Here is a 26,297-nt window from a genome sequence, read left to right as displayed (position 1 = left end):
AGGAGGTCATCCTGAAGTGTCCTGAGCTAAAAACCAAGTCCTGTCATCACTCCTGTCTGTATGAACATCCTGTACATATCTCTGAGTATTTAAGGGAGAGTTCCATAGGATTAAATTTCTAGCTGTGGAGATGAGTCAAGTGAGATTAGCGTCATTACTTTTAATAATATGGCAAAACTGAACTTTAACATTGCAATGCGTCCCCACCCTCACCAGCAGTGCATATGTGTGCTGTCCGTCCCCTCCCCATCACCCATGGCAAACACTGCCTAAGACTGTTTCACCACACTGATGTATGAGACACTTCATTATTTGTTTGTTTTTGTTTTTGAGACGGAGTCTTGCTATCACCCAGGCTGGAGTGCAGTAGTGCGATCTTGGCTCACTGCAACCTCCACCTCCTGGGTTCAAGCAATTCTCCTGCCTCAGCCTCCCTAGTAGCTGGGATTACAGGCGACTGCCACCATGCCTGGTTAGTTTTTGTATTTTTAGTAGAGTTGGAGTTTCGCCATGTTGGCCAGGCTGGTCTCGAACTCCTGACTTCAAGTGATCCACTCACCTGGGCCTCCCAAAGTGTTGGGATTACAGGCGTGAGCCACTGTGCCTGGCCGACACTTCATAATTTGAATTTCAATTAATTATGAAAGGAGCTGAACAACGAGTGTCTTCTTTTTCTGTAAATGAACTTTTTATTTTGGGATTACTTTAGATTTACAGAAATGTTGTAAAGATAGTACTGAGTTCCTATGGGCTCTTCACCAGCCTCCCCCAAAGTGAACACACATAACTGGCACATAGGCCCAAACAAAACAACTTACATTAGTATGCTACTATTAACTAAACTTTAGGTTCTATTTGGATTTTATGTGTTTTCCCATCAATGTCCATTTCTGTTCCAGGATCCAATCCAAGACCCCATATTGAGTTGTCGTGTCTCCTTAGGGTTCCCTGATCTGTGACACTTCCTCAGTTTATCCTTCTCTTCCATGATCATGGCAGTTTTGAAGTCCCGGTTAGTCTGGGTCAGTCTCCCATTCCCCCAGATCCTTCCTTCTCCTGGTTGGTCTCTCATCCCCTCAGTAAGAACTGTGTGAACTGTCCCTCAATTTGGGTTTGTTTAATGTTCTCTAATGATTAGAAAGGGCTTATGGGTTGGGGGGAAACGCCACAGAGGTGAAGTGCCCTTCTTATCATGCCATGCCAGATCGTGGCAACACGTGGTCTCACATACTTTCTTAGGAAAATCCTGAACACACATAAAAATAGCAATAGTAGAGTAAGAACTCATTACTTGGTACTCCACAATTATCAATGCTTTTCTTTTTTCTTTTTTTTTCTTTTGAGACGGAGACTCACTCTATTGCCCATGCTGGAGTGCAGTGGTGCGATCTCGGCTCACTGTAACCCCCGCCTCCTGGGTTGAAGCTATTCTTCTGCCTCAGCCTCCCGAGTAGCTGGGACTACAGACACCTGCCACCACGCCTGGCTGATTTTTGTATTTTTAGTAGAGACGGGGTTTCACCATATTGGCCATGCTGGTCTCGATCTCCTGACCTTGTGATCTGCGTGCCTCGGTCTCCCAAAGTGCTGGGATTACAGGCGTGAGCCACTGTGCCCGGCCCTGGATAGCTTTTCAATATGGTTGGAAGACATTTTCATTTTACTTTTCTGTTCTCTTCTCCATCCTTTCTTCTTCCCTCCCTTCCTCTATCTTTCCTTTTTAACACAAAAGGAGAAAGCACTAACAGTGCTGGCAGTCTATATCGGACTTAGATGGAAGAGCATAACACATCTAATTAAATTGCTCCCTCTCTTGGCTCAGACTGCCATGACAAAATACCATAGGCTGTGTGGCTTAAACCACAGACATTTGTTTCTCATGATTCTTTTCCAGCCTTTTCTTCCAGCCTCCTGAGATGGGAACCCTCTCCTCTGCATTCCCACTGTTCATCCCCATATTGTGTTTTTTTTTTTTTTCTTTTTTTTTTGAGACGGAGTCTTGCAGTCACCCAGGCTGGAGTGCAGTGGCAGGATCTCAGCTCACTGCAGCCCCACCTCCCAGATTGATGCAATTCTCCTGCTTCAGCCTCCCGAGTAGCTGGGATTACAGGCACATGCCACCACACCCAACTAATTTTTGTATTTTTAGTAGAGACAGGGTTTCACCATGTTGGCCAGGTCTTGAACTCCTGGCCTCAGGTGATCCAGCCACCTTGGTCTCCCAAAGTGCTGGGATTACAGGTGGGAGCCATCACACCCGGCCCCCCACATTTCTTTCAAAGCACCCGAGTTGAGGAGGGGAAATGGCATGGTCTGCCCAGGTGCTATTACCTGTGAATTTAAAAAGAATGATAAAACCAAATTTGAATTTAAAAAAACCTCTTTTTGAGAAGGGTCTGGCTCTGTCAACCAGGCTGGAGTGCAGTGATGTGCTCTCAGCTCACTGCAACCTCCACTTTCTGGGCTCAAACGATCCTTCAATCTCAGTCTCCTGAGTAACTGCAACTACAGGTGTGTAACACCATGCCCCGATAAATTTGTGTTATTTTTTGTAGAGATGGGTTTCACCATGTTGGCCAGGCTGGTCTTGGACTCCTGAACTCAAAGTGATCCCCTCACCTAGGCCTCCCGAAGTGTTGCGATTACAGCCGTGAGCCACCGTCCCCAGCATGAATCTGCTTTTTAATCACCATATAATGTCAATTTTAAAGTATCAGGGATATAATACACCTCCATGGGGCGGGGGGAATCAAGATACAGAACATTTCCAGCACCTTAGAGGTTTCAAGGAAATAATTTAATGCTTAATATATTATTTAATCTCACCCCAACTCTCCTTTTGCAGGCTGCTGAGAAACTCAATTGCAGTCATGTTTAAGCTCCCGTGGCCTTGTAGGGGTGTGGGAAGGACTGAATTTTGTGAGTCCTAAGGTCCTCTCTCTCAGGGATTACTTACCTCCAGGAGCGGCTGTTTCTGCCACCATTTCTCAACCATCCCTGTGGAGGGTCCTGAGCAATCTCCCACCCAGCTTCCCCCCGCCAACCCCCTCCTTTTTTCTTTTTGAGACGGAGTCTCACTCTGTTGCCCTGGCTGGAGTGCAGTGGCACAATCTGGGCTCACTGCAACCTCCACCTCCCGGGTTCAAGCGATTCTTCTGCCTCAGCCTCCCGAATAGGTGGGACTACAGGCGTGTGCCACCACACCCAGCTAATTTTTGTATTTTTAGTAGAGATGGGGTTTCATCATATTGGCCAGGCTGGTTTCAAACTCCTGACCTTGTGATCCACCCGCCTTGGCCTCCCAAAGTGCTGGGATTACAGGCGTGAGCCACCGCGCCTGGCCTCCCCCACTTTTTTTTTTTTTGAGACAGGATCTCACTTTGTCACCCAGGCTAAAGTGCAGTGGCTTCATCAGGGCTCACTGCAGCCTCAACCTCCCCGGCGCAAGCGATCCTCCCGCCTCAGCCCTGCAAGTAGCTGGGGCTACAGGCACACATACCACACCCAGCTAATTTTTTGTAGAGATGGGGTTTCACCATGTGGCCCAGGCTGGTTTGGAATTCCTAAGCTCAAGCGATCCACCCACCTCAGCCTCCCAGAATGCTGGGATTACAGGCGTGAGTCACCATGCCCGGCCCCAGCCTCCCTTTTGAGGCCTAAAATGGGGGAAAGAGATGCTCAAAGCCTTCAGCTCATTTTCCTGAGTCACTGGCCTGATTTCACTACAATTCCCAAGGCCTGGCAAGGTGCCCAGCCGTTCTCCAAGTTGGGTCTGCAGGTCCTCTCTTTTTGAACTACATAACTGTAGATGTTCTTTACAATGTATATGTCAACCAATGCAATATATTGCAGCAGACCGAATGCTGAAGCACATGTGACAACCTATTAGATCAGATTTTAAAAAGATTCACAAAAGTGTAAAACAGTACCACTCCTTTATTTTGGTGGTGGGCGGGGAATGTAATGTTTACTTTTTTTTTTTTTTTTTTGAGACGGAGTCTCACTCTGTTGCCCAGGCTGGAGTGCAGTGGTGCCACGTTGGCTTACCGCAACCTCCGCTTCCTGGGTTCAAGTGATTCTCTTGCCTCAGCCTCCTGAGTAGCTGGGATTACAGGCGTGCGCCAACACACCCGGCTAATTTTTGTATTTTTAGTAGAGGCAGGGTTTCACCATGTTGGCTAGGCTGGTCTCGAACTCCTGACCTCAAGTGATCCGCCCGCCTCGGCCTCCCAAAGTGCTGGGATTACAGGCGTGAGCTACCGCGCCCGGCTGTTTACTTTTAAACGAAACAAACAACAAACTTTAAAGCATTTTAACTTACAATGTGGTAACATTGATAGCTGTAACCCCCATAAGCAAAAGCTTGGGGGCTTCATGTTTATGAGTATAAAATGGTCCTGAGACTAAGAGTTTGGGAAACGCGGTAGCTTTATGAAGCGGTGCCATTCTTGCCGCCGCATCAGTGAATTTAGGAGCAGGACGGTCGTCGGTCCTCTGCCTCACCGCCAAGCAGGAGCCTCGCGCTCCAACTGCGTCCCTCGAAGTCTTCGGGCAAAAGCGGGGCTGGGGAGTCCAGTCGTGTCGCCAAGCCACGTTTCCTCGCGTGGAATGTTGGACAATGTTGTCTACCTCGCAGGACCATCGAAATGACTGCGTTGGGTATCCCCGTGACATGTACGATGAGTTAACACCCTATTCTACAGAAGAAAAAGCTGAGACTCAGAGACCCCAAGAGCTTTGCTGGGGTCCCGCGACTAAGCGGTCCCGAGACCCAGACAACCGGGCCACCCGGGCAGAGCCGGTCACTACCGGGCGCCGAAAAGCCGCCGGCTTCTCCCGCCAGCTACACATCCGGCGCCGAGGCCGGAAGCTTCTCTTCCGGTTCCCAAGACCGCGTTCCGGAAATGAGTCACTCTGCCAGTACCTAAAATGGCCGCCGGCCCATCCACCGTCGCGATCAATGTAAGGAAAGTGGTCACGAACCCGGAAGTTGCCCGACTCCGTCATGGCAGGCGCCGGGGGCGTGGCTTCCGGCGGCCGCAGCTTGCTAGTAGCCGCCGCAGGGTCGAGCGGGGGCGGCAGCTGACAGGCGCTCCTCCCCCGACGGCAGTGGCTGGTGCCCAGCGAGGCGGGCGGCCCCCAGCTCGCGTCCCCGCGTCCCAGCCCGCGAGGCGCCAGGGCTGCGCCTGGGCATGGAAGAGGGGAAGATGGACGAGAATGAATGGGGGTACCACGGAGAAGGCAATAAGAGCCTGGTGGTGGCCCACGCGCAGGTGAGCGGCGGACGTGCGGCGCAGGTCCGGTACCTCACTCCGACGGCCGGTATCACCCCGCCCCCAGTATCCGTTTCCCCAGCATGGTCGGTTCGACGTCCTCCTGGTACCTTCCTCCTCCCCGGCCGGTCTCCGGAATTCCCCCCTACCCCGTAGGTTCCTCATCACCCAATATCCCCTCTCTACTGGGTCAGTCTCCTATTCCCCCAGATCCCTCTCCTGGCCGGTCTCTCGTTCCCTCAGTATTCCCGTTCCCCGTCAGAGTCAGTTCCACGGCCCCCTCCACGCCCCGTCGGTGCCGCTCTCAGCCTCACGCGGTGCCGCCTCCCGCCTGGATGCCCGCCGGACTGCCAGGCCGCAGTGGGGCGGAGGCTTAGCTGGGACAGAGGGCCCCGCCAGCACTGGAGGAAGAAGCAGAGTGCCCACAGTGCTGTTACTCTCAGCACCAAAAGAGTTCGGCCTCGTGAGACTACGGAATTGCTGTGCTGTTAATAGTAAGGGGATGTTACCCACAGGTCCCTTCTCAACCTTTTAGAATTTGAAGGGTTTCACCTGAATTCAATGAGGGTGAGTTTTAGAAACTGCAGTAAGATCTCGCAAAGGTGAATCCAAGAGTGAAGGATGTGGGTCTGTGTGAGGGCCCAGATCTCTTTGACCTTTTGCTGTCTGGTACAAGCACGCAGGAATGTGGCCGGCTGGAAGGGGGGAGGGGTGTGAGGGAGGCGAGGATAGGTGTCCTGTAGGGAGGAGTTAGAGCATGGGTGTTAAAGGCACAGGAATCTCAGTTCTACCACTGCCTGGTGGAGGCTCAGTGTTGACATTTGTGAAGTGGAACTACTAATAGAATTCACTTTGTGGGATTGTTGGAAAGATCAGTTATGCAGGAACCCATCAAGTTATGCTTAGCAAGTGATAATTATCATCCCCTTGGACAGATAGATAAAGTGAAAATAAGAGAGGCTGAGGGCACTACCCCAGTCCCAACAGCTTGTCAGGGATGCTGTAGGCAGTGGAGTCCTGCCTTGCTTCTGTTGTTCCTATGCTGGATGCATTGGTCAGCTGTAGTGTAAGCTGCAAACACCCAGGTAGTCCCCAGGTTGTGCCTTTGGATTTTGTTGCTCTTTAGCACAGGGAACTAAAGAGCAGAGACTATAAGCTTTGCTCAAGATCTTTAGGTGAATTAATAATGGACCAGGCTAACCTGAAGCTGTCGTTCTCTTGTGTAGTCAGCTGTTGGGAAAAGTGAGGGATATTTCCGCTTGAGTCCTGATGTTGGATTACTGTGCCGATCCCCTGAATCCTTTCCCAAAACAAATACTAATCTTCCAATTCCTTGGTAAGATTAGATGTATCTCTGCATTTTAGGTAAACCTAAGGCTTTCTTTAGTGAGGGCTGATATATTAAGTTTCAAAAGTAGTGGCAGATGAAGCAGCAAGTTTCAGGCTTGGAGCAAAAGGACACCCATGTTGAAAGAGCAGAGGCTTTGACACAGTTGCCTCTGGCACTGGGATCCCTCTGCATGTTCCCGACAAGTGCGTGTCCACCCTCTTCCCTGAGTCCACCCCGTTTCCTGAGCAGGCATCTCCAGGGCAGCCTGGCCCTACCCTGTTGCACAGCTCTGATTGTAATGCTTGTTTATTTTTATTTATTTATCTATTTAGAAATGTAGTCTCATTCTGTTGCCCAGGCTGGAGTGCAATGGCGCGATCTCGGCTCACTGCAACCTCTGCCTCCTGGGTTCAAGCAATTTTCCTGCCTCAGCCTCCTGAGTAGCTGGGATCACAGGCTTGCGCCACCATGTCCAGCTAATTTTTGTATTTTTAGTAAAGATGAGGTTTCACCATGTTGGCCAGGCTGGTCTCAAACTCCTGACTTCCAGTGATCCACCCACCTCGGCCTCCCAAAGTGCTGGGATTACAGGCATGAGCCACCGCACCAGGTTGATTGTTTATTTTTTCTTTCACCTTTTCAAATTTACCTACAGCCACGAGGCTATTCTAGACCTATACTATTCGTTCTTTTTTTTGAGATGGAGTCTTCCTCTGTCTCCCAGGCAGAGAGAGTGCGGTGGTGCAATCTTGGTTCACTGCAACCTCTGCCTCCTCGGTTCAAGCAATTCATCTGCCTCAGCCTCCCAAGTAGCTGGAATTACAGGCACCTGCCACCATGCCTGGCTGCTTTTTTTGTATTTTTAGTAGAGATGGGGTTTCACCATGTTAGCCAGACTGGTTTCAAACTCCGGACCTCAAATGACCCGCCTGCCTCAGCCTCCCAAAGTGCTGGGATTACAGGCGTGAGCCACTGTACCCAGCCTCATTCTTTGTTTTAAATCTAAATTTGCTTTACTGTACTCATTCCTGTTTGGTTGTTGTTTTTAGCTCATCATTTGAAATTGAAGATTATCACTGCAGGTAATCTCATGAGAAAATGTTTCCCATCAAGTTAAGGTCAGATGGAGCCTGTGCCTGATATGGTAACCTGAACCAAGCTGAGCCCACCAGCTCTGCCCTGTGGTGTATTTGCTCAGGCTGTGGACCAAGGAGGAGAGAACAATTCCTGGAAGGCAGCTTTTTAGGAACTGTTGAGTTTGAGCAGCGGGTATGTGTCAGTGGGATAGAAGATGGGTGAGGGAGAACAGGAGGAGTCTGTGGTCCTGTGGATGCTGAGCATGCGCCCGGCCTCCCTGCAGCTGGGTGTGGGAGCAGGTGGACCGTGCTACTCTGCTCAACTCCTTAGATCCACCTCATTCAGTCCGAGAGAGAGGGAGGCCTTTGCCCAGTTTTTCCAGGAAAGGAGAGGGTTGCTTTCTCTGAGAGGGCATCAGCTCCTCTCAGAATTGAAATGTCCCTAATGAGTCCTGTGCTGACCCCCATCCCCTCCACCGTGAGAACATGATTCACCTTCAGCCAGCCTGAGCCGGTCCTGCAGGAGCCGAGGGTCTAGGTAAGGAGATCTGCATGGTCATTGGCTGTCCGCACTAGAAGGAGCACAGTGGCGTTCTTCCTGCAGTATGCAAACATGGGACGAGAGAGAGGCTTCCGTACAGTGCAGCACTTGTAGGAAATGAGGCCTGGGGATGGAGGAGCGAGGTGTGGGCTATAGGAGGGTGTGCTCAGGGTGGGCAGGAAGGTAAACAGCAGGCCAGCCATAGAGAGGCATTTAAAGGTGTTCCTGACAGAAGGTGGTTAGCTTCCCCAAGGCCTTTCCACTCAGAGACGGCCCAGGACGATTTTCATTTTGCCTGTCAGTTTGCATACTGCCTCTGGGATGGTTGTGCACCTGAACTTTCCCAGGCGCAGGTAACGACGGTGTTCTCTGCCTTGTGTGGTGTGGACCCTGTGGCATGCTTGAGAGGCTCTCAGCAGCCTGGCATGTTCCCTGGTGGGTGTTTGGAACCTCAGACACTGACCCTGTGGGGGCTTCTTGGTTGGGGGAACTTCTCATCTGGGCAGTTTCCTTGTTGCAGCCTGAAGGTGCAGTACTTGGGCTAGTGACCACATCTCAGGTTAGTGAAGTCCACAGACTGCCCCTTTATGCACTACCACAGGATTTCTCTCCCGTGTTACGCCTGCACCTGCCTCCTTCACCTTCAGCTTGTTGGTTTTGGCTCAGTGTCCTGTCCTGTGAAGGTCACTTTAGGTTTGGTTTGTCATTCCATCTCCTAGGTGTCTTTAGATCTGGATCGTGCACTTGTCTAGGGCACTGAGCCCCTTCCGGACCACCTCAGCCTTGGGGAGCAGGGGCAGAAGGGGGCCCACTCCTGTCGTGACACTAAGCCATCATGATGTTTTCCTTCTTACTGACAGAGGTGACACGAAAGACTTTGCCATTTAGTTGGCTTACCAGCAAAGAACATTGATCACGTGTGGACAAGGCTGCTCACTTCCAGTTGTTCCAGTTTCGTGACCTTTCTGAGAGTCTGAGAGCTTCAGATCATTTCTGCAAATTGTTTTGGTGCCTGGGGAGTTTTGGTGTCCCTTTGGTACCTGTTTGGTGCCTGGAATATTTGTCCGGGCATTGAAGGTGAAAAGTTGAAGCAGTCAGGTGCCCTCTTACTGTTTCTCTTCTCATCTTGTGTTTTAAGATTTCTGGCCCATAGATCATATATATATACATATACATATATGTGTGTGTGTGTGTGTGTGTATATACTTTTTTGCCATACAGCATTATTTTGTATATCAAAATTTTAATAATTTAGATGATTATTTTGTAGTGGATGGATTAAGTCATTCATATGAAGACCTGTTTACAATGTTATGTGGAAAAAGCAGGTTACAAAAGAAGATACATAATGTGGTTATAATTACAAAATGATTGGAAGAAAATACATGAAAATGTTCTAAGTGGCTGTGACTGGTAGTATCCTGAATTGCTTTTACTTTTCTTTTGTTTTTTAAGTGTTTTCTAGATTTCCTGCAATGGATAGGTATGATACTCAGGAAAAAGATTAATTTTTAAAAAGTTAATACTCTTTGATTTACTAATTTCTGTTCTGGTAGTCCGTTCTAAGAGATAATTAGAAATGTAAATAAAGATCTTGTACACAAAGATATCCATTACAGAATCACTTAGAACAGGTTAAGTGGAAAGCCATTGTGCAGTCCTGCAGGGCTGTTAACTGGGCCATACTTCCTACTGTGGATGCTGGAAGCACATACATTTATGTTCTCTGTTTTTTTCTGACCATATAACATATGCCAAGCCCTTGGCCGCTCCCTTTTACAATTTTTAGCTGGACCTAGTTGAAATAGTCTTAGCTTTCTGTTACTGCCAGCATTTTGTTTAAACCAGTGATGTATTCTGCATTTGGGATTTTTAATGGCGTTCTGGGCTGACGCAGCTGATGTGGCTTCTTTCCTAGTGAGGTTCCTTCTCGTCTCAGCTGAGCTCATTGGAGAGCTGTGCTTATGGCTCGCTCTTTGTTTATTCCCGTCTTTGTATCTGCAGTTGCGTGGTGAGGTCTGCTTTTTGGTGACTGTCAGCCTGTGACGGTGCCTCTCGTGCACAGGGGTTTGTCGGTTTGGCCTTGGCTCACCTCCTACTTTTACACCTTCTGAGGTGACACAGCCACTTTCCTTCTGCCTTACTGAGCCTCCTTCTTGGTCAGAATTCAGTCAGAGTGAAGCTCCCCAGTGACTTCCTCTGTCTTCTGAGAACTGCTATCCAGGAGGGTGAGAAAAGCATCATTGCTCTGTCTGCAGAGAGCGAGGCTGTGCCTAGGGCCCGGCCACTCCTGCCTTGTTGCCAAGCAGTTGGGAGATCTGAGGGCCAGGGCTTGTTCACACTTCCCTGTGGCCCTCACTATGGGCCTCTAGGCAGCTCTGCTTCCTTTTACAGGTGGCCAGGCTTTCTGTGCCTGTAGGGTCAGCCCCACACACCAGATGTGCCCATCCCCACAGGCCTCCCCATGTTCTGAGTGTTGTGTGCGTGGGTGGCCTCCCCCATGGCCCACACCTGCGCCTGCTTCAGTCCTGCAGAGGACACCATGAGGTCAGGATGGAGTTGCTGAGGCTTGAGAAGGATGTGCCCCATATGGGTTGGACAAGGGGCCAGCACCTACTGCTCCCTGCCCACCGGCTGTCTCCAGTCTGGCCTCCTTGCTCTTGCCTGCAGAGTACTGGGCTCCCATCCTCCACAGGTATCTTGGCAATGTCACATCTTCATCCCATGTCAAATGGGCTTTGGATTTCTGTCTGAGGCCACGCATTCCCAGTGAAGCCAAGCTCACCCTTGGGAGCACCTCCTGTTGGAGCCCAGTACCGTAAGCCCTGCTTCTTGTTCCCTCCATGGTCCTACGCGTACTGGACGCCCCTTTCTGGGTTGCAGAGGTGGACTTCGGCACCTCCTGCCCCCAGTGACTGACAGACCCTGGGCAGCCTTCCTCTGGCTGGGACAGAGCTGGAGCTGGAGCTGCGGGGGTGAGGTGAGGAGGGTCTACAGGGAGGGCAGCCTCTTGGGACTGGACATTTGGGATCCCCCATGGCCCCTGCCTGGGAGTCATCTTCACAGTTCAGGAGAAGCTGGAGCTGAGCGTCGCTTCTAGAAGGCTGGGGCAGCATCCTGAGGGGTGACCCCTGCTGCTGTTCTCTTTTTCTATCTTCCCTTCCCACAAAAGTCGTCTGATCTCAGCTTCAGTTTATCTCCTCAGCCTGATGGAAGACTTGACCTTGGTCCTTGTCCTTTGACCGATCTCTGGAACAGCTGGTTTTGTGAGTGATACCCCTCCAGAGTGAGTCCTCCGTGGGTGACAGGAAAGTCTCTCCTCATCTGTCCTGAGAGGCTCTTCTAGTTATAGTAGCTTTAATTCCACCCATGAGGCGCCCCCTCAGGCTTCCCATTGGCAGGTGTCCCTTTTCATGTATTAGGGTTTTTGTGGCCTTCTATTTTTATTTAACACCAATTGTTGCTTCTCTCTGAAAACACAGAATATCAGAAGGAAGGAAGTGGAAAACACCCAGTATTTCTCTATGAAGAGAACAACTTTTGTTAACACTTTGGCGCACTTTCTTCTAGTCTTTTTCTACTTATTGTCAAGCATCGCTTCGCACCAGGGATGCACTCTGAGAGCTGCATTGTTAGGTGATGATGTCATATGAACACACCTAGATGGTAGAGCCTGCCTCACGCCCAGGCTGTATGGGGCAGCCTGTGGCTCCTAGTCCTCAGTCCTAGTCCTCAGACCCATGCAGCATGGTTCTGGACTGAGTGCTGCAGGCCGTTGGGACACAATGGGAAGTGTCTAATGGGAAGTGGGATACAATGGGAATCTAAACGTAGAAACTGTGGTATTATAATCCTATGGGACACACCATTGTTTCATGCAGTCCATCGCTGACCCAAGTGTCGTTATGTGATCCATGACTGTATTTTGCTTTTATTAGGTAGTTAAGAATACTACGTATCTGTTTCTGTTTTGGGATTTTTTTCACTTAATTTTATAGCACAAATATGTAGAAACTCCTCATGCACGTCTTGTAGGATGCTCAGGGGTTCCCAGTGTTGCGTTGGCCGTCCTCGTGGGTGGGTTTTGCCGAAAGTCTTCGTACACACGTCTTTGGGCTTCTGCTGCTCAGGCTGGGCTCTTGGGTGAATCAGGCTCCTTGGCACATGTTGCAAATCGCTTTCCACACGGCCGTGCCGCCTGCCCTCCCGCTGCAGCCCAGGAAGGGATTTTTATCGAAATGCTTTTTGCCACTTTTGTAAGTGACGAGTTGTGTCCCTTAACTTTTTAAATCTTGGGGTTATTTAGTGTGTGTGTATAAATGCATCATTCCTCTTGTTCTTCCTATTGCTTGGTGTTTTTGACTTGTTAAAATCCTTGATTTTCATCGAATTTTCCAAGGCAGTAGCTTCCCTGTTACCAAGAATGAAGGTGCAGCTTGGGCCTTGGTCTAGCATTGCTCTTGTTAAGAAACACCCCAGCCCTCAGACTGCAGAAGTGTCAAGTTCTTCCCTTGCAATCTTAACCCTTTTGCTTCACTTTTTTTTTGTTTTTTGAGAGGGAGTTTGGCTCTTGTTGCCCAGGCTGGAGTGCAATGGCGCAATCTTGGCTCACCGCAACCTCCGCCTGCTGGGTTCAAGCGATTCTGCTTCAGCCTCCCGAGTAGCTGGGATTACAGGCGTGCGTCACCACGCCTGGCTAATTTTGTATTTTTAGTAGAGACAGGGTTTCTCCATGTCGGTCAGGCTGGTCTCGAACTCCCGACCTCAGGTGATCCGCCTGCCTGGGCCTCCCAAAGTACTGGGATTACAGGCATGAGCCACCGTGCCTGGCCCTTTTTCTTCACTTTCAACATTTTATTCTAGACGTTAAGAGGAAGGTAAGCTTCAAATATCTGGTTTCGGATACTTTTTGAAAGAGGAATAGTGTCATTATCTCCGTAGCTGGTAAAGATGTGGTGAGCTGGCAGGAGCTCAGAGCCTGCTGGGGTGTTGGTTCTTGCCCCCTCCTTCATGGGAAGTCCCCCAGGTGGCTGTGTTCACCCCCCTTCCCCAGCCATGGGTGCCCCTTGGACTCATTATGTCTTTCTGCTAATGAGAGCTGCTACGGTGTGTGTTCACCTGTTTCCTGCCAGCTGCCTGCATGAGGGGAGTAGGGCCCTATGGCCTATGCATTACTGAAGCCCTCAGCCTGGCACATCTTGGGGACCACCCACCTCAGCCAGCGCAGCCTGATCAGGCGCCTCACATGGGGCAGTTGGCATGGGCTGTAGAGGATAGGTGAGCTGAATGTGTCTGAGTTTTGGTATTAATGAAAACTGGCTGATGCTGTGGTTCCCCTGGGGGTGTGTGGGTGGGTAGATTTCTCGTGATAGTTTTTGGATCATAAATGGGTGGGTGGAGAAAGCAGTTTCCCTTGAAATGGACGAATCATTGTATTCAGGTTTCCTTGGTTGGCTGTGGCTCTTGGGCTCCGTAATGGGAAGGGATAGCAGGAGATTTCCCGTGAGTGACAGCAGGGAGGTCAAGCCACTGTGTGTGGATGTGGTGATGGAGGAAATGTGAGGAAGGGGCTGGGAGGGCTGAGTGGGAGGGCCGCTTTGGGCTTCTCTGCCCAGGCTTGGAAGGCTTGTGTCCATGCCCTCTCTTGGGGCAGCACAGTACCCAATGCCCCCAGCCCCTGCTGGTGACTCAGTAGCAGCGAGGAGCCTGGCCACCGGAAAGACGCTGAGAACCTCCCAGGGTCCAGGCCCTCCTCTAAACTTGGCTTCACCCCACGTGATCTTCCCTCATTCTGTAAACCAGGACTCAGTTGCCCACCTTAGAGGGAGAGACGGCTGGAGATGATGGACTTTAGGAGTGTATCGTGGGCCCTGAAGCACTGGTACTAGCACCTGCTGGCTATTGCAATAATAATTAATAAGTGCTAGCGGGAAGAGTGGTGCTACTTTATTATCCACAAGGACTGAGGCCTAAGGCCTGCAATCATTTAGGCCGACATCTTTTTCTCCTGGGACCTGTGCATGGTTTTTCTTCGTATAGTGCCCTGTTCAACTTATTTTTAAAAAATTTTTCTTCATAAGCCAGATAATGGCTTTCTGAATTATACTTTATGTGAGTAGTTTTGTATGTAATAATCATAGGAAATTTATAATTTCCTTTATAAATAGACAGAAAAGACCAGTTATTCCTGCCTTTCCTGGCAACAGAGTGGCAGGGAACTTTGGAAAGCTGAGTCCGTATTAGCAGGTGAATGCTGCCAGGGGAGGGGGTCCTATGTTCTTGTAGTTGGCATTTCTCTTCATGGGCCCACTGAGCTCCTTCCTCTGAGGCTACAGTGGGGAATTTCTGCGAAGAGAAAGCTCGTGTGTCTCGGCCTGGCGTCACCCTGCCCAGGACTGCTCAGGACTGCTTTGCTACAAAAGTCCATTGTGCAGCTTATGAGTTATTTCTGTGAGAAACCGAGAGAGGCCTTGCTTTCCTGTAGGTGCCACAGAGCTCTGTGCATGCAGTCTGGCAGGTGAGTAAGCTTGGTCCCTGTGGGTGGCGGGGTTTGCCCTGTGTGAGGGACAGGGTGAGAGCTTGCACCATGGCAGCCTGGGTCAGTTTACACTAATCAGGGATTTAATGTAATATATTTTCTTATTGTGTTGATTTTCTTTTTTTCTTTTTTTTTTTTTTGAGACGGAGTCTAGCTCTGTCGCCCAGGCTGGAGTGCAGTGGCCGGATCTCAGCTCACTGCAAGCTCCGCCTCCCGGGTTTACGCCATTCTCCTGGCTCAGCCTCCCGAGTAGCTGGGACTACAGGCGCCTGCCACCTCGCCCGGCTAGTTTTTTGTATTTTTTAGTAGAGACGGGGTTTCACCGTGTTAACCAGGATGGTCTCGATCTGCTGACCTTGTGATCCGCCCGTCTCGGCCTCCGAAAGTGCTGGGATTACAGGCATGAGCCACCGCGCCCGGCCAATTGTGTTGATTTTCAAGCATGACCCTCAATCACACTTACACATCACTAGCAGGGCATCGCTGAATGCCTGCCATCGGTGGAGAGCTATACTGTGTTTGGTGCCTAATTGTTGGAGGGCGGGTCAGGCACACTGAAATAGCACACACCATCATGTGTAGGTGAGGAGCAAACACACTTTTAAGGGAGCGAGCTTCTGGAGAGCTGTCGAGAGTTGGGACTTCTGTCGATCAACTTCTGCCTTTCCTTAAATTGTGGTGGAATTATAGTTCCATTAAAATGATCCTTAGCCAGTCGATTCCCATGATTGATTGTTGATGCCTGCCTTCAGCTTGGGAGGGGACAGCGGTAGCATGCATGCCTTGATCTTGGCTTCCCTAGGTCTCAGCTTGGGGCTCAAGGAGGGGACAGCTATCTGCAGCATAGCGAGCCAGGAGCATGGCACTGGCTGGGAACTGGAGCTCAGTCGGAGGAGCCCAGGGGGCCGGGTGCCTGGGATTTAAGAGCAACAACGTACATTGTCTAAATAGGGCTGTGGGGAGCGGGTGGGGGAGTCTGGCTTGGTCTCCATAGGGCCTTTGTTGCTCCTTAGGCATCTTTTGATCTAGAAAATGGCCCTTTCTAAGCCGTCTTCAGTGCAGCCTGCTTCCTCCCTCCTGCTTAGGCTTTGCCCTGTGGCCTCAGCAGGGGCGCTACCCAGGGCGTTGGACCCCCCACCCTTGCACTGCAGCTAGAGCCCCTCCCAGGCGCGTTCTCCTTCGTACATATGATATATGTTCTTAGAATGTATTTTTTGAACATTTAACAAATTGAAATATTCAAAATAAAGATAAATTAAAAAGAAGTTATCATAATCATTGCTACTTGGAGATGTTGTTAAACTTACGCCGAATGTCCTTTCAGACCTTTTGATGTAGACACATCATACTTATTTTATTTAAACATTTTTATTTTAAAAACTTGAAGTGTAACAAATCTACAGAAAAGTACTCAGATCATGGGTATAGCTTAATTATCACAAAGTAAGCGGACCCGTAATCCTCTGACCAGTCCCTTCTAGAACCTTCCTCGGCAACTATTCATGCACACCCAAGGGGTGGGCACAAGGGGTCAGTGTTACCTGTTTTTTGAGCTTTATATAAATAGAATTACACCCATATGTGTGTGTGTGCACGTGTGTTTCTCTTTTTATGAAAATTGGCTCATTCCATAAGCCCTGTTCGGTAGCTTTTTTCATTTAGCAGTATGTGATGACCACACGTCTGTGTCTGTAAATACTCATCTTTCTTATCAGTCATTGACTGGTATTACATGGTTTGAAATGTGTGCCACTGTGTTTAAACCATCTCATTGTTGGGCATTTAGGTTATTTCCATTTTATTTCTTTCCTTAAGATCAAGTCCTGGGAGGGGCTGGTGGGTCAGAGGCTGGAGGTTCCTGGTTGTCCCGCTGCCCAGTGTGCCCTCGCTGGGTCCCAGCCCTGGCCTCTCTGCCCTGGGGGCTTCCCAGCCTCCTTGCCGTGGAGCCTCACTGTGGGCTTTGTCCCCTGAGGATGGGACCCCCAAACTGACCGACACCTTGTGCCTTGGCTTTGAGCAAATACTCATCAGATGTGTGTTATTTTCTAACAGCGCTGTGTCGTGCTGCGGTTTCTGAAGTTTCCTCCAAATAGGAAGAAGGTAAGGTGGGTGGGTTTTCACCCAGACATTACATCAATTATTTAAGAAAACTCTGATTTCTTTTTTCCGATGTAGAAATATTGATGCTAATTGTAGGATTCAAAGATGATACAAGCATTCAGTGCAGGAAGTGGTGTGTCCATCATTCCTGATGTAAAACTGACTGGGCCCAGCATGTTGACCTGTGTGTCACTGTGGTAGTCCATGTGGCCCTCAGCCAGGAGCTGCCCTAGCCTGGCACGTAGGTCCTGCTCAGAGGGCCCTGCTTGTGGCGAGGACCCCAGGACCGGGCAACCTTTGCCTTGCTGAATTCCTTAGCACCTGCTGCCTCAGTTTTCCCATCTGTAGAATTGTATCTATGAAAATAGAGTCTCCAGTGCTGTGGTAGACTGTCTGTGTTAAACATTGCGGTGGAAGGGAGTTGTTAGGTTTCTTTTCTGTGAGTCATCCAAGCAAAATGCCATGGACCACCCGTAAAAAAGCATTGCCCTTTCGTTTTTGACCACTGAGTTGCAACTTTCTGTGCAAATCTCTGTCGGTCCTGGGGTGCATACTGAGTCGCGGAGGCTTCCTGCATTAATGGCCCTTCTCTGCTCCCCATCTGATGTGTGTGGGTCCTGTGAGGGGACACGTGCAGCTGAGCTGGGGGTGAGCTCCTGGACGGTGGCTGTTCCACTGTGGGGCAGGCGGAGGCTGGCTTGGGCGAGGGTAAGGGGGTGATGAGTCACTGCCCCTTGAGGGCTCCTGGGAGATGGCAGGTTGGAGCATCTGAGGTAGAGGTCACAGAAAGGGAGGCCGGGGGGTTGTGGTGGGTGGAGGTGACAGCTGCCGCGTGGGCACAATAGAAAGAGGGGAGAGAGCCATGGGAGAAAGCTGCTGTTGGTGGGGCCACAGTGGGTGTGGGGTCGGGGTGGGCAGGCAGGGGAGGATAGGAAGGCCCCACTGTCTTCCGGTTTCTGCCTCAGCTGCTGAAGAGAAACAGGCCAAGGTGGTTTTGGTTTGTGGAATGCATCCCATGGAAACAGAGTCCCTGTGGCTGCCTCCAGCCTTCTCTGTCTCCTTCTTTGCCGAATTCAGTGGCTGCAGAGCCCAAACCACCCTGACCTTGACTCCCCCAAGGCCTGGCCTCTGTGGACCCTGTCAGATCTGTATCCACAGATGTGAGCGGGGCAGTGTCTGCCAGCAGTTGGCTACATTTCCTCTGTAAATGACATAATGTGACACACTGTGTGATCAGTGGAGACTTGAGTGGTCACTTTTCTGTTGACCAGGGGGTCTTTTTCTTTTTTGAGACAGAGTCTCGCCCTGCCGCCCAGGCTGGAGTGCAGTGGTACGGTCTCGGCTCACCGCAACCTCTGCCTCCAGGGTTCAAGTGATTCTCCTGCCTCAGTCTCCTGAGTAGCTAGGATTACAGGTGCCTGCCACCACGCCTGGCTAATTTTTGTATTTTTAGTAGAAACAGGATTTCACCATGTTGACCAGGCTAGTCTTGAACTCCTGACCTCAGATGATCCGCCTGGCTCGACCTCCCAAAGTGCTGGGATTACAGGTGTGAGCCACTGTGCCTGGCCAGGGTTTTTTTTTGTCAGAAGCTGTGACCGCAGCTGTACCGGGCTACTGGGTGTGTTCTGGAGTTTTCTGTCAGGCTTAGTTCGGACTGGTTTTGTTGCACAGCCACGGGACACCTGCACGTGCTGTGACCGTGTGGGCAGCAGGTTCTCCAGAGGCTACGGGGGCACAGGGCAACTGCACAGTCCTGGGACCTTCTCAAGCATGAGCCAGGCACTGGGCACCTCCGGGCCTGCCCTGGATGAGCACCCACAAAGGCAGGTGCCCCGCAGGGAGCAGCAAGACTGCCAGGCCAGCCTTTGTGGATGTCTTCCAGGAGCAGCCTACCAGGGGCCCTCTGGGCTTCTCAACTTTGAGACAGGTTGAGGGACATGGGGATGATTTCTGTCTCAACCAGTTTCATCACCTTACTGATTCTTTAAGAACCTCTGACTGGGGAAAGAATATTCTACATTTAGAGGCTAAAGAGTAAAATCTCTTTAGAGATTGAGATGTGAGATGTCAGAGGTTTTCAAAGTCACATTCCTTGGAAGGCACGTTTAGGGGCCGCTTTGGGAGAAGGGCAGACGGGAGGCGGCAGCAGTGCGGTCCTCAGACTGCTACCTTCCCAAGTCTGGGCTGGGGAGGGTGGCATGGCTGGGAAGGGACGCTGGTGAGGCGGGGCACTGGAGACCTTCCCCTGGGTCTGAGGGCCGTCACTCGGGTTCTGTCTGTGGCTGGGACGTCCCCGCTGCTTGTGGCAGTCTGTGGTGGTTTTTGCCTCTCCCCTCAAGCAAGGCTCCATCGGGAGGTCCCATCATGAAGGCTTTCTTGTGGTTGTCTCTTACAGACCTCAGAAGAGATATTTCAACACCTGCAGAACATAGTGGACTTTGGCAAAAATGTCATGAAGGAGTTTTTGGGGGAGAACTATGTTCATTGTGGGGTAAGTGCTTTTTATTCATGTCTGAATTCTTGGGTATGTTTTGCGTCAATACTGCCAACTTCCCGGTGATCTTCTGGAACTTTGTGGTTAATGATAACCCGCATCCAGCTAGTCTCCAAGTGTTTCTCATTTGCTGTGCTGGGTGGCAGCGGAGCGGCTACTGCAGTTTCTCTTTCCTAGCTGAGAAGCCTGGGGTTCAGAGGGCCCACATGAGCCCCTGCTGCCCAGGACCCGTCTCTGCTGGCCCCCCTGGAGGCTCCTGCAGGGTGAGGGCTCTTGAGCAGCATCCAGTGCCACTAAGCCTCAAGGAATGGCTTTGCTCTCTGCCCCTGGGCACCTTTGAACACAGGACACCCAACATGGGAGGGTGGCAGGGCCTGCTGGGGCCGTCCTGGGTGCGGCTCATCACACCCAGGAAGGGCCTTAGCTGCTCAATGAATGTTAACAGCTGGGGTTTAGAGAAAAGCTGTGGGAGCCTCTGGGTGTTGCCACCTGGGCTGGGATCTGTGGGAATGGGACCAGGGTTGCCAGCCCTGGCTCACCTCTTGCCTGGGGCTGTGCTCTGAGCAGATCTGTGATTTTGAGGCCTGGACAGGCCCCTGGGCCCCACCCTTCTCCAGCCGCTGTGGGCGCGTGACTTTTCTCCAGCCTGTTCACTGCACTGTTGTGGTGTTGGGAGCATTTGGAGGTCCCCTGTTAGGCAGATTCATGCAGTTTTTTCCCCTGGGCATATCCCTTGGACGGTTCTGTGCTGTGACCAGTTTTCTCCTTGAGGAAGGAACATTCTTAGAGGTGAGATCCACCAGAAGCCTCTGTGACCGGAGGACTCATGTGGTGATGGCCCTTGTTGGCCAGGGGCACGGGATTAGACTCGAGGTCCCTTGGCTACCTGGTGGGGTGAGCGTTGGGGACTGCTCTGAGGGAGGGGACAGGACGGGGAGCATTTCCAGCAATCAGCAGTCTGGCTTTGGGTTTGTCCTCAGTGGGAAGGGTCACAGTAAATGAACCCACAGCAAACAGGGCTCAACCCACAAGGCCGCCTGTGAGTGCATTTCCTCCGCCTTAAGATACGGACAAAGTGAAGCAGAGCTTGTTTGCGCTGCAGGTGAATGTGTCCTAGTAGGACGCCGCTGGGCTCTGGCGCAGTGGGAAAGTGGGCAGAGCCCATTTCAGGCTGACGATGTCCCCCTCAGGGTGGCTGCGTCTGCAGGGCCACACAGGGCCACGTGAGGGAAGAACAGAGGTATGGGCGAGTTCGGCAAAGTGCAGCGTTTCCCTCCTGCTGGCTGTGAGGCAAGATACAACCAGCCCTGTGATGACAGAGACAGACAGGGACAGCCACACCCTGGCTCCTGGCCCTGCCCGGTGGGTGTGACGCTGGTCTGAGCCTATCTCCAGTGCTGGGTCTGGGAGCTGGAGAGTTTAGGAAACGGGGAAGGGGCAGAAGCTGCTTATCTTGTTCCTCCACTGTTGCTACTTACATACTGGAGGAACCTGAAGGCTCGGAAGTTCCAGCTTGCTGCTGCTGTGGGCCAAATCCTGGTGACGTTGGACGCTCTCTGGCGCCAGCCTCAGCTCTGTTGGAACCTCACATGCTGACAGTTAGTTCTGTGCTGTGGCCCAGTTTTCAGGCAGGGGACATGAGGAGTGAAGGGACAGCCAGGCTGGCGGCTCCTTGTCCTTCTGAGCAGTTGTCCCTTTGCCATTTAGAGGGTGACGCCTGGAGGTCCTCCCACATCTCAGCACCCAGGTTACAGGAGTTCTGTGGGAATTCCAGGGGACAGTCCAGGAGGGGACTTCTGTGGGCTTTCCCTCTGGTCCTCTTAGGTGAATGCCTTGTGCAGGAGCTGGTTGGTGCGTCCTCACATGGTTGGATGGTGGTGTGGTCCACACTTGCCAATGTAGTTGGACTTGTAAGAGGATGCTTACTGTCAGTATTTGTTTGTCTTCTATCTTGCTCTGTCACCCAGGCTGGAGTGCAGTGGTGCGATCATGGCTCACTGCAGCCTCGACCTCCCAGACTCAAGTGATTCTCCTGTCTCAGACCCCCGCCCGAGTAGCTGGGACTACTGGTGTGCACCACCACACCCAGCTAATTTTAGGTTTTTTTTTTTTTTTTTTTTTTGGTGGGAACTGGGTTTCACCATGTTGGGCAGGCTGGTCTCGAACTCTTGGGCTCAAGTGATCAGCCTGCCTTGTCCTCCCAAAGTGCTGGGATTATAGGTGTGAGCCACTGTACCAGGCCAGCATTTTATTTTGACTTTAAACACAGATATGCTTATTATAAAATCAATGATTTACAGCTGTTGGAAATAAACCCAGGTCTGCTTTTCACCTGGGTGACTGTGAGTTCAGGCCGTGCGTGGGCAGACAGTGGTGTGGAGGGTCATTGCCCTGTATGTGGACCTGAGACCTGCGTGGCTGCTGTGTCTCCCAGTAGTATGTGCTGTGGGGTGGGGGCCAAGGCAGAGTGAGGGCCTCGTGTGGTTCTGGGCGATGGTTCTCACACGTGAGGCATCCAGAGTCGGCATCCACGCCTTTTGTGCTTTTGCTTTCTTTGAAGTGGAGCCAGAACTTGGACTTCCTGGAGATGATCCAGTTTACGAATTTTTTTTTGTTTTTGTTTTTGTTTCTGTTTTTGAGACACAGTCTCGCTCTGTCGCCCGGGCTGGAGTGGCATGATCTCAGCTCACTGCAACCTCCGCCTCCCGGGTTCAAGCAATTCTCCTGCCTCAGCCTCCTGAGTAGCTGGGACTATAGGCGTGCGCCACCACACCCGGCTAATTTTGTATTTTTGGGAGAGATGTGGTTTCACCATGTTGGTCAGGCTGGTCTCGAACTCCTGACCTTGTGATCCACCTGCCTTGACCTCCCAAAGTGCTGGGATTACAGGCGTGAGCCAACGCGCTCATCCTCAATTTACAAATTTTCGAATGTTTACATTCCCCACTCTTGTCCATTGTGTCACCTTACCTAATTCTGTACTAAGTTTATAATAAGTCACATTTTGTTGGTTTATAACATGTTTAGGTAAATGACAAATCGCAAGTGAAACTGGCGCAGCTGACTGGGAGTGGATAGGGTGGTGGTGGAGGGGCATGGGTGTGACGGCGCAGGGTGGGGAAGGCATGGTCTCTGTGGGCAGGATCCCACCATTCTTAGCCTAGTAGATCTCCTGTGTCCCTTTGGGACTTTTTCAGAAGTCGCAATTCTGCCACTCTAGAAACACGAGAGGATGGGGAGATGGTAAGCAATGTGGCTTAAATAAAAACCTTTCATCTGGGAAACTGCATAGAAGAGCCATGTGGAGGACAATGCTGGTTATGCCGCATCCTCCAGGGCTGAGGAGGCACAGGCCACCTTCCTGAGATAAGTGATTCTTCAGATGCTGAGCTGCTCCTCAGGTGGAAGCGTGAGGTCCTCAGGTCGTCTGAGTGGTCAGTAAGGGTCTTCCATGTGGTCTAAGAACTGCTGTGGGTCCATAAATGCTGTGAAGACTAGAAAGGGGCTCGGAAGGGGTGCTTGGTGGCGAGAGACACTGACCTTGAGGCTGGTCACCACCGTGGGGCCCGCCATTCTGAGAGCTGACCACCGATTGCAGTGAAATGTTCGTGTCTCTGTTTAACCTGGACATGTCTTGAAAATCATAGAGCAGCTTTTATTCCCAAAACCTGCACACTGATTTTTTTAAGCAGTAAACTTTAAAAAATATTACAAATTACACATAACATAAAAACCTACAGCTCAACTATTTTTAGGCCTGCATTTCTGTGGCATTGTGTTCATGTCATTGTGCAATTCACCCTGAGAATTTTGTGTGTTTTCTTACAGGAAGTCGTTCAGCTACCTTTAGAGTTTGTGAAACAGCTTTGTTTAAAGATACAATCTGAAAGACCAGGTAAGGGTGTTTAACTTACAAATATTGTTTGTAATTTAAAATATTCCATTTGAAATGATTGTCCATGTTAGGTATATGCAGTTTTCAGTAATTCTTTTCTTTTTTTTTTGAGCTGGAGTCTTGCTCTGTCGCCCAGGCTGGAGTGCAGTGGTGCGATCTTGGCTCACTGCAAGCTCCACCTCCCATGTTCACACCATTCTCCTGCCTCAGCCTCCTGAGTAGCTGGGACTACAGGCGCCCGCCACCATGCCCAGCTAATTTTTTGTATTTTTAGTAGAGACAGGGTTTTACCGTGTTAACCAGGATGGTCTCGATCTCCTGATCTCATGATCCGCCCACCTTGGCCTCCCAAAGTGCTGGGATTACAGGTGTGAGCCACCACGCCCAGCCAATTTTCAGTAATTCTTTTGCCAGAAACTTCATTATCAGGGACAGAAATCCTGGGAGCTCATGGTTACAATTTTCTCTATCAGGAAACCAGAGCACTGCACAGAATATGTGATGAAGAACCAGTAAAGGCAGGTGCGGTGGCTCTCGCCTATAATCCCAGCACTTTGGGAGACTGAGGCGGGCACATCACCTGAGGTCAGGAGTTCGAGACCAGCCTGACTAACATGGTGAAACACTTTCTCTACTAAAAAAAAAAAAAATACATATATATGTATGTATGTATATATGTGTATATATGTGTATATATGTGTATATATATGTTTGTATGTGTATATGTGTGTGTGTGTGTGTGTGTGTGTATATATATATATATGCAAAACTTAGCTGGGCGTAGTGGCGGGCGCCTGTAATCCCAGCTACTCGGGAGGTTGAGGCAGGAGAATCACTGGAACCTGGGAGGCAGAGATTTCAGTTAGCTGAGATCACGCCACTGTACTCCAACCCCAGGTGACAGAGCGAGACTCCGTCTCAAACAAACAAACAAGAAAGAACCAATTAATACCACAGAAAAAAGCATGAGGGAAGAGCTGGAGGTGGAGGGTCTGGGGCAGACTTAAGAAAGGGAAAGGTTCCCAGAGGCCTGGGAGAGGCAAAAGGAAACTGAGGTGACCTGAGCTTCAGGAGGGAGGGCCTGGCCCAGGAGGGTCTGCAGCCCTGGAAGCTGCCCCCAACCGGAGTCTAGGCTAGGTCCATGTCCTTCTGAGGAACAGGGAATCTAGGGGCCTTCTGTGGCATCACCTTCCCCATCCTCATGCTGTCCTTCCCCAATCCCCTCCCATCCCTTAGCCTCTCCCTTTCTCCTCCATCCCCACCCACTCCCTTTTCTGCACTTGCTGATGGCCTTACGGACAGGAACCAGGTCAAAGGTTTTTTTTTCAATCAGTGATCAAAGAGATAAATTTCATGAGTTGAGGGTGGAAATGCCTCTGCCCAGAGCACAGCCAGGCAATGAGGGTGTGGAATTGGCCAGTATAAAATTTTTTCCTGATTTGATTTGGAAAATGGAAGCAAACCGTTCTGTGGGTCTGCAGTCTCTGGCTGGAGCAGGGAGGAATGGGCTGCACACTGCAGGAAAGGCTGAGGAGGCGGGAAGGCCACAGGACAGTGGCTAGGCTCCAGTTCTTCCTCTCTGTGAATGCGGTCTGAGCCCGGCTCCAGGGTGCTCTGCTGCTCAGCCTGCCATTTCATAACAACCATGGGAGGTTTATCACGCCAGTGATAAGAACCAGACTTGGAGTAAGGCTCATTATGTTAAAGGAGGAAAGCCTGTCCCTGGGGTGCCTGGAGCCCAGGCTTGTTTGGTTCTGTACATACCATGGCTTCCAGCAGATTTGGTGCTGGGGAAATATTGGAGCACTGGGGACTGGGAAGGGCCTAGATGTGAAAGAAGGTAGAGCCTGCAGCCCTGTCCTCTTCAAGTTCCTGGGCTAAGGGTGTTGTGGAATTAGGGGACCATCCCCAAGACCACCCTCAGGATTGATAATATGCTAGAAGGACCAACAGAACTCACTGTTTTACTCATGGTTATGGTTTATTACAGGAAAAGGATAAAGATGGAACCAGACAAGGGGAGAGGTGCAGGGGTGGGGTCCGGGAGAGACCTGGCATGAGCTTCTGGGTCCTCTCCCCAGGGGTGGTGTGGGCAGTATTCACTCTCCCATCGACTATGTGTGACACACTCGTGGAGTGTGCCCACCAGGCTGGTGTCCAGAGTTTTCATTGGGGCTCAGGCACATCGACATGGCTGACCATCCGTGTGGCTGACTGCAGTCTCCAGCCCCTCCATAGCTTGAACCGATACCACAAGGCCTGAAACTACCCCCTACATAAACCACGTTATTTTTTCTTTTTTTTTTTTTTTTGAGATGGAGTCTTAACTCCGTCGCCAGGCTGGAGTGCAGTGGTGCGCGATCTGGGCTCACTGCAACCCCCTCTGCCTCTCTGGTTCAAGCGATTCTCCTGCCTCAGCCTCCGGAGTAGCTGGGACTACAGGCGCCTGCCACCACGCCCAGTTAATTTTTTGTATTTTTAGTAGAGACGGGGTTTCACTATGTTGGCCAGGATGGTCTCTATCTCTTGACCTCATGATCTGCCCACCTTGGCCTCCCAAAGTGTTGGGTGTTGGGATTACAGGCGTGAGCCACCGTGCCCACCTTTTTTTTTTCTTTCTTTCTTTTTTTTTTTTTTTTTTTTGAGATAGTCTCGCTCTGTTGCCCAGGCTGGAGTGCAGTAGCACGATCTCGTCTCACGACAACCTCCGTCTCCAGGGTTCAAGCAATTCTGCTTCAGCCTCCCAAGTAGCTGCTACCATAGGCACATGCCACCATGCCTGGCCAATTTTTGTATTTTTAGTAGAGACGGGGTTTCACTATGTTGGCCAGGCTAGTCTTGAACTCCTGACCTCGTGATCCACCTGCCTCGGCCTCCCAAAGTGCTGGGATAACAGGTGTGAGCCACCGTGCCTGGCCTTAACCATGTTGTTACTCTTGGTGTTCCACAATCTCCAGGGAAACATGAGGTTTTCATCAGGCACAGAGATGCCCCCTGGAACCAGGGACAAGGTGGGGCGTGTTTTGGGCAGGGATCATCTCATCTCT

General features: G+C 50.7%; 1 protein-coding gene across 5 annotated transcripts in view; it reads left to right on the top strand.

Annotated features, from left to right (window-relative positions):
• The first annotated feature begins 5,049 nt into the window (after nt 1-5,049).
• IPPK (inositol-pentakisphosphate 2-kinase) overlaps nt 5,050-26,297 on the top strand; it is a 62,095-nt gene continuing 40,847 nt past the window's right edge. For all 5 annotated transcript variants that reach the window (XR_012424900.1, XR_012424901.1, XM_005582249.5 and 2 more), the window contains exons 1-4: nt 5,050-5,273; nt 16,811-16,858; nt 19,257-19,352; nt 23,184-23,250. Coding sequence is in view for 3 of the 5 variants with exons in the window: in XM_005582249.5 (XP_005582306.2) it covers nt 5,193-5,273; nt 16,811-16,858; nt 19,257-19,352; nt 23,184-23,250 (292 nt within the window). In the remaining 2 variants the exon portion in view is untranslated. The remainder of the gene's footprint in view (nt 5,274-16,810; nt 16,859-19,256; nt 19,353-23,183; nt 23,251-26,297) is intronic.

The sequence above is a fragment of the Macaca fascicularis genome, chromosome 15, assembly GCF_037993035.2.
Source record: "Macaca fascicularis isolate 582-1 chromosome 15, T2T-MFA8v1.1".
Classification (NCBI taxonomy): domain Eukaryota; kingdom Metazoa; phylum Chordata; class Mammalia; order Primates; family Cercopithecidae; genus Macaca; species Macaca fascicularis.
This window is presented reverse-complemented; position numbering and strand designations above follow the sequence as displayed.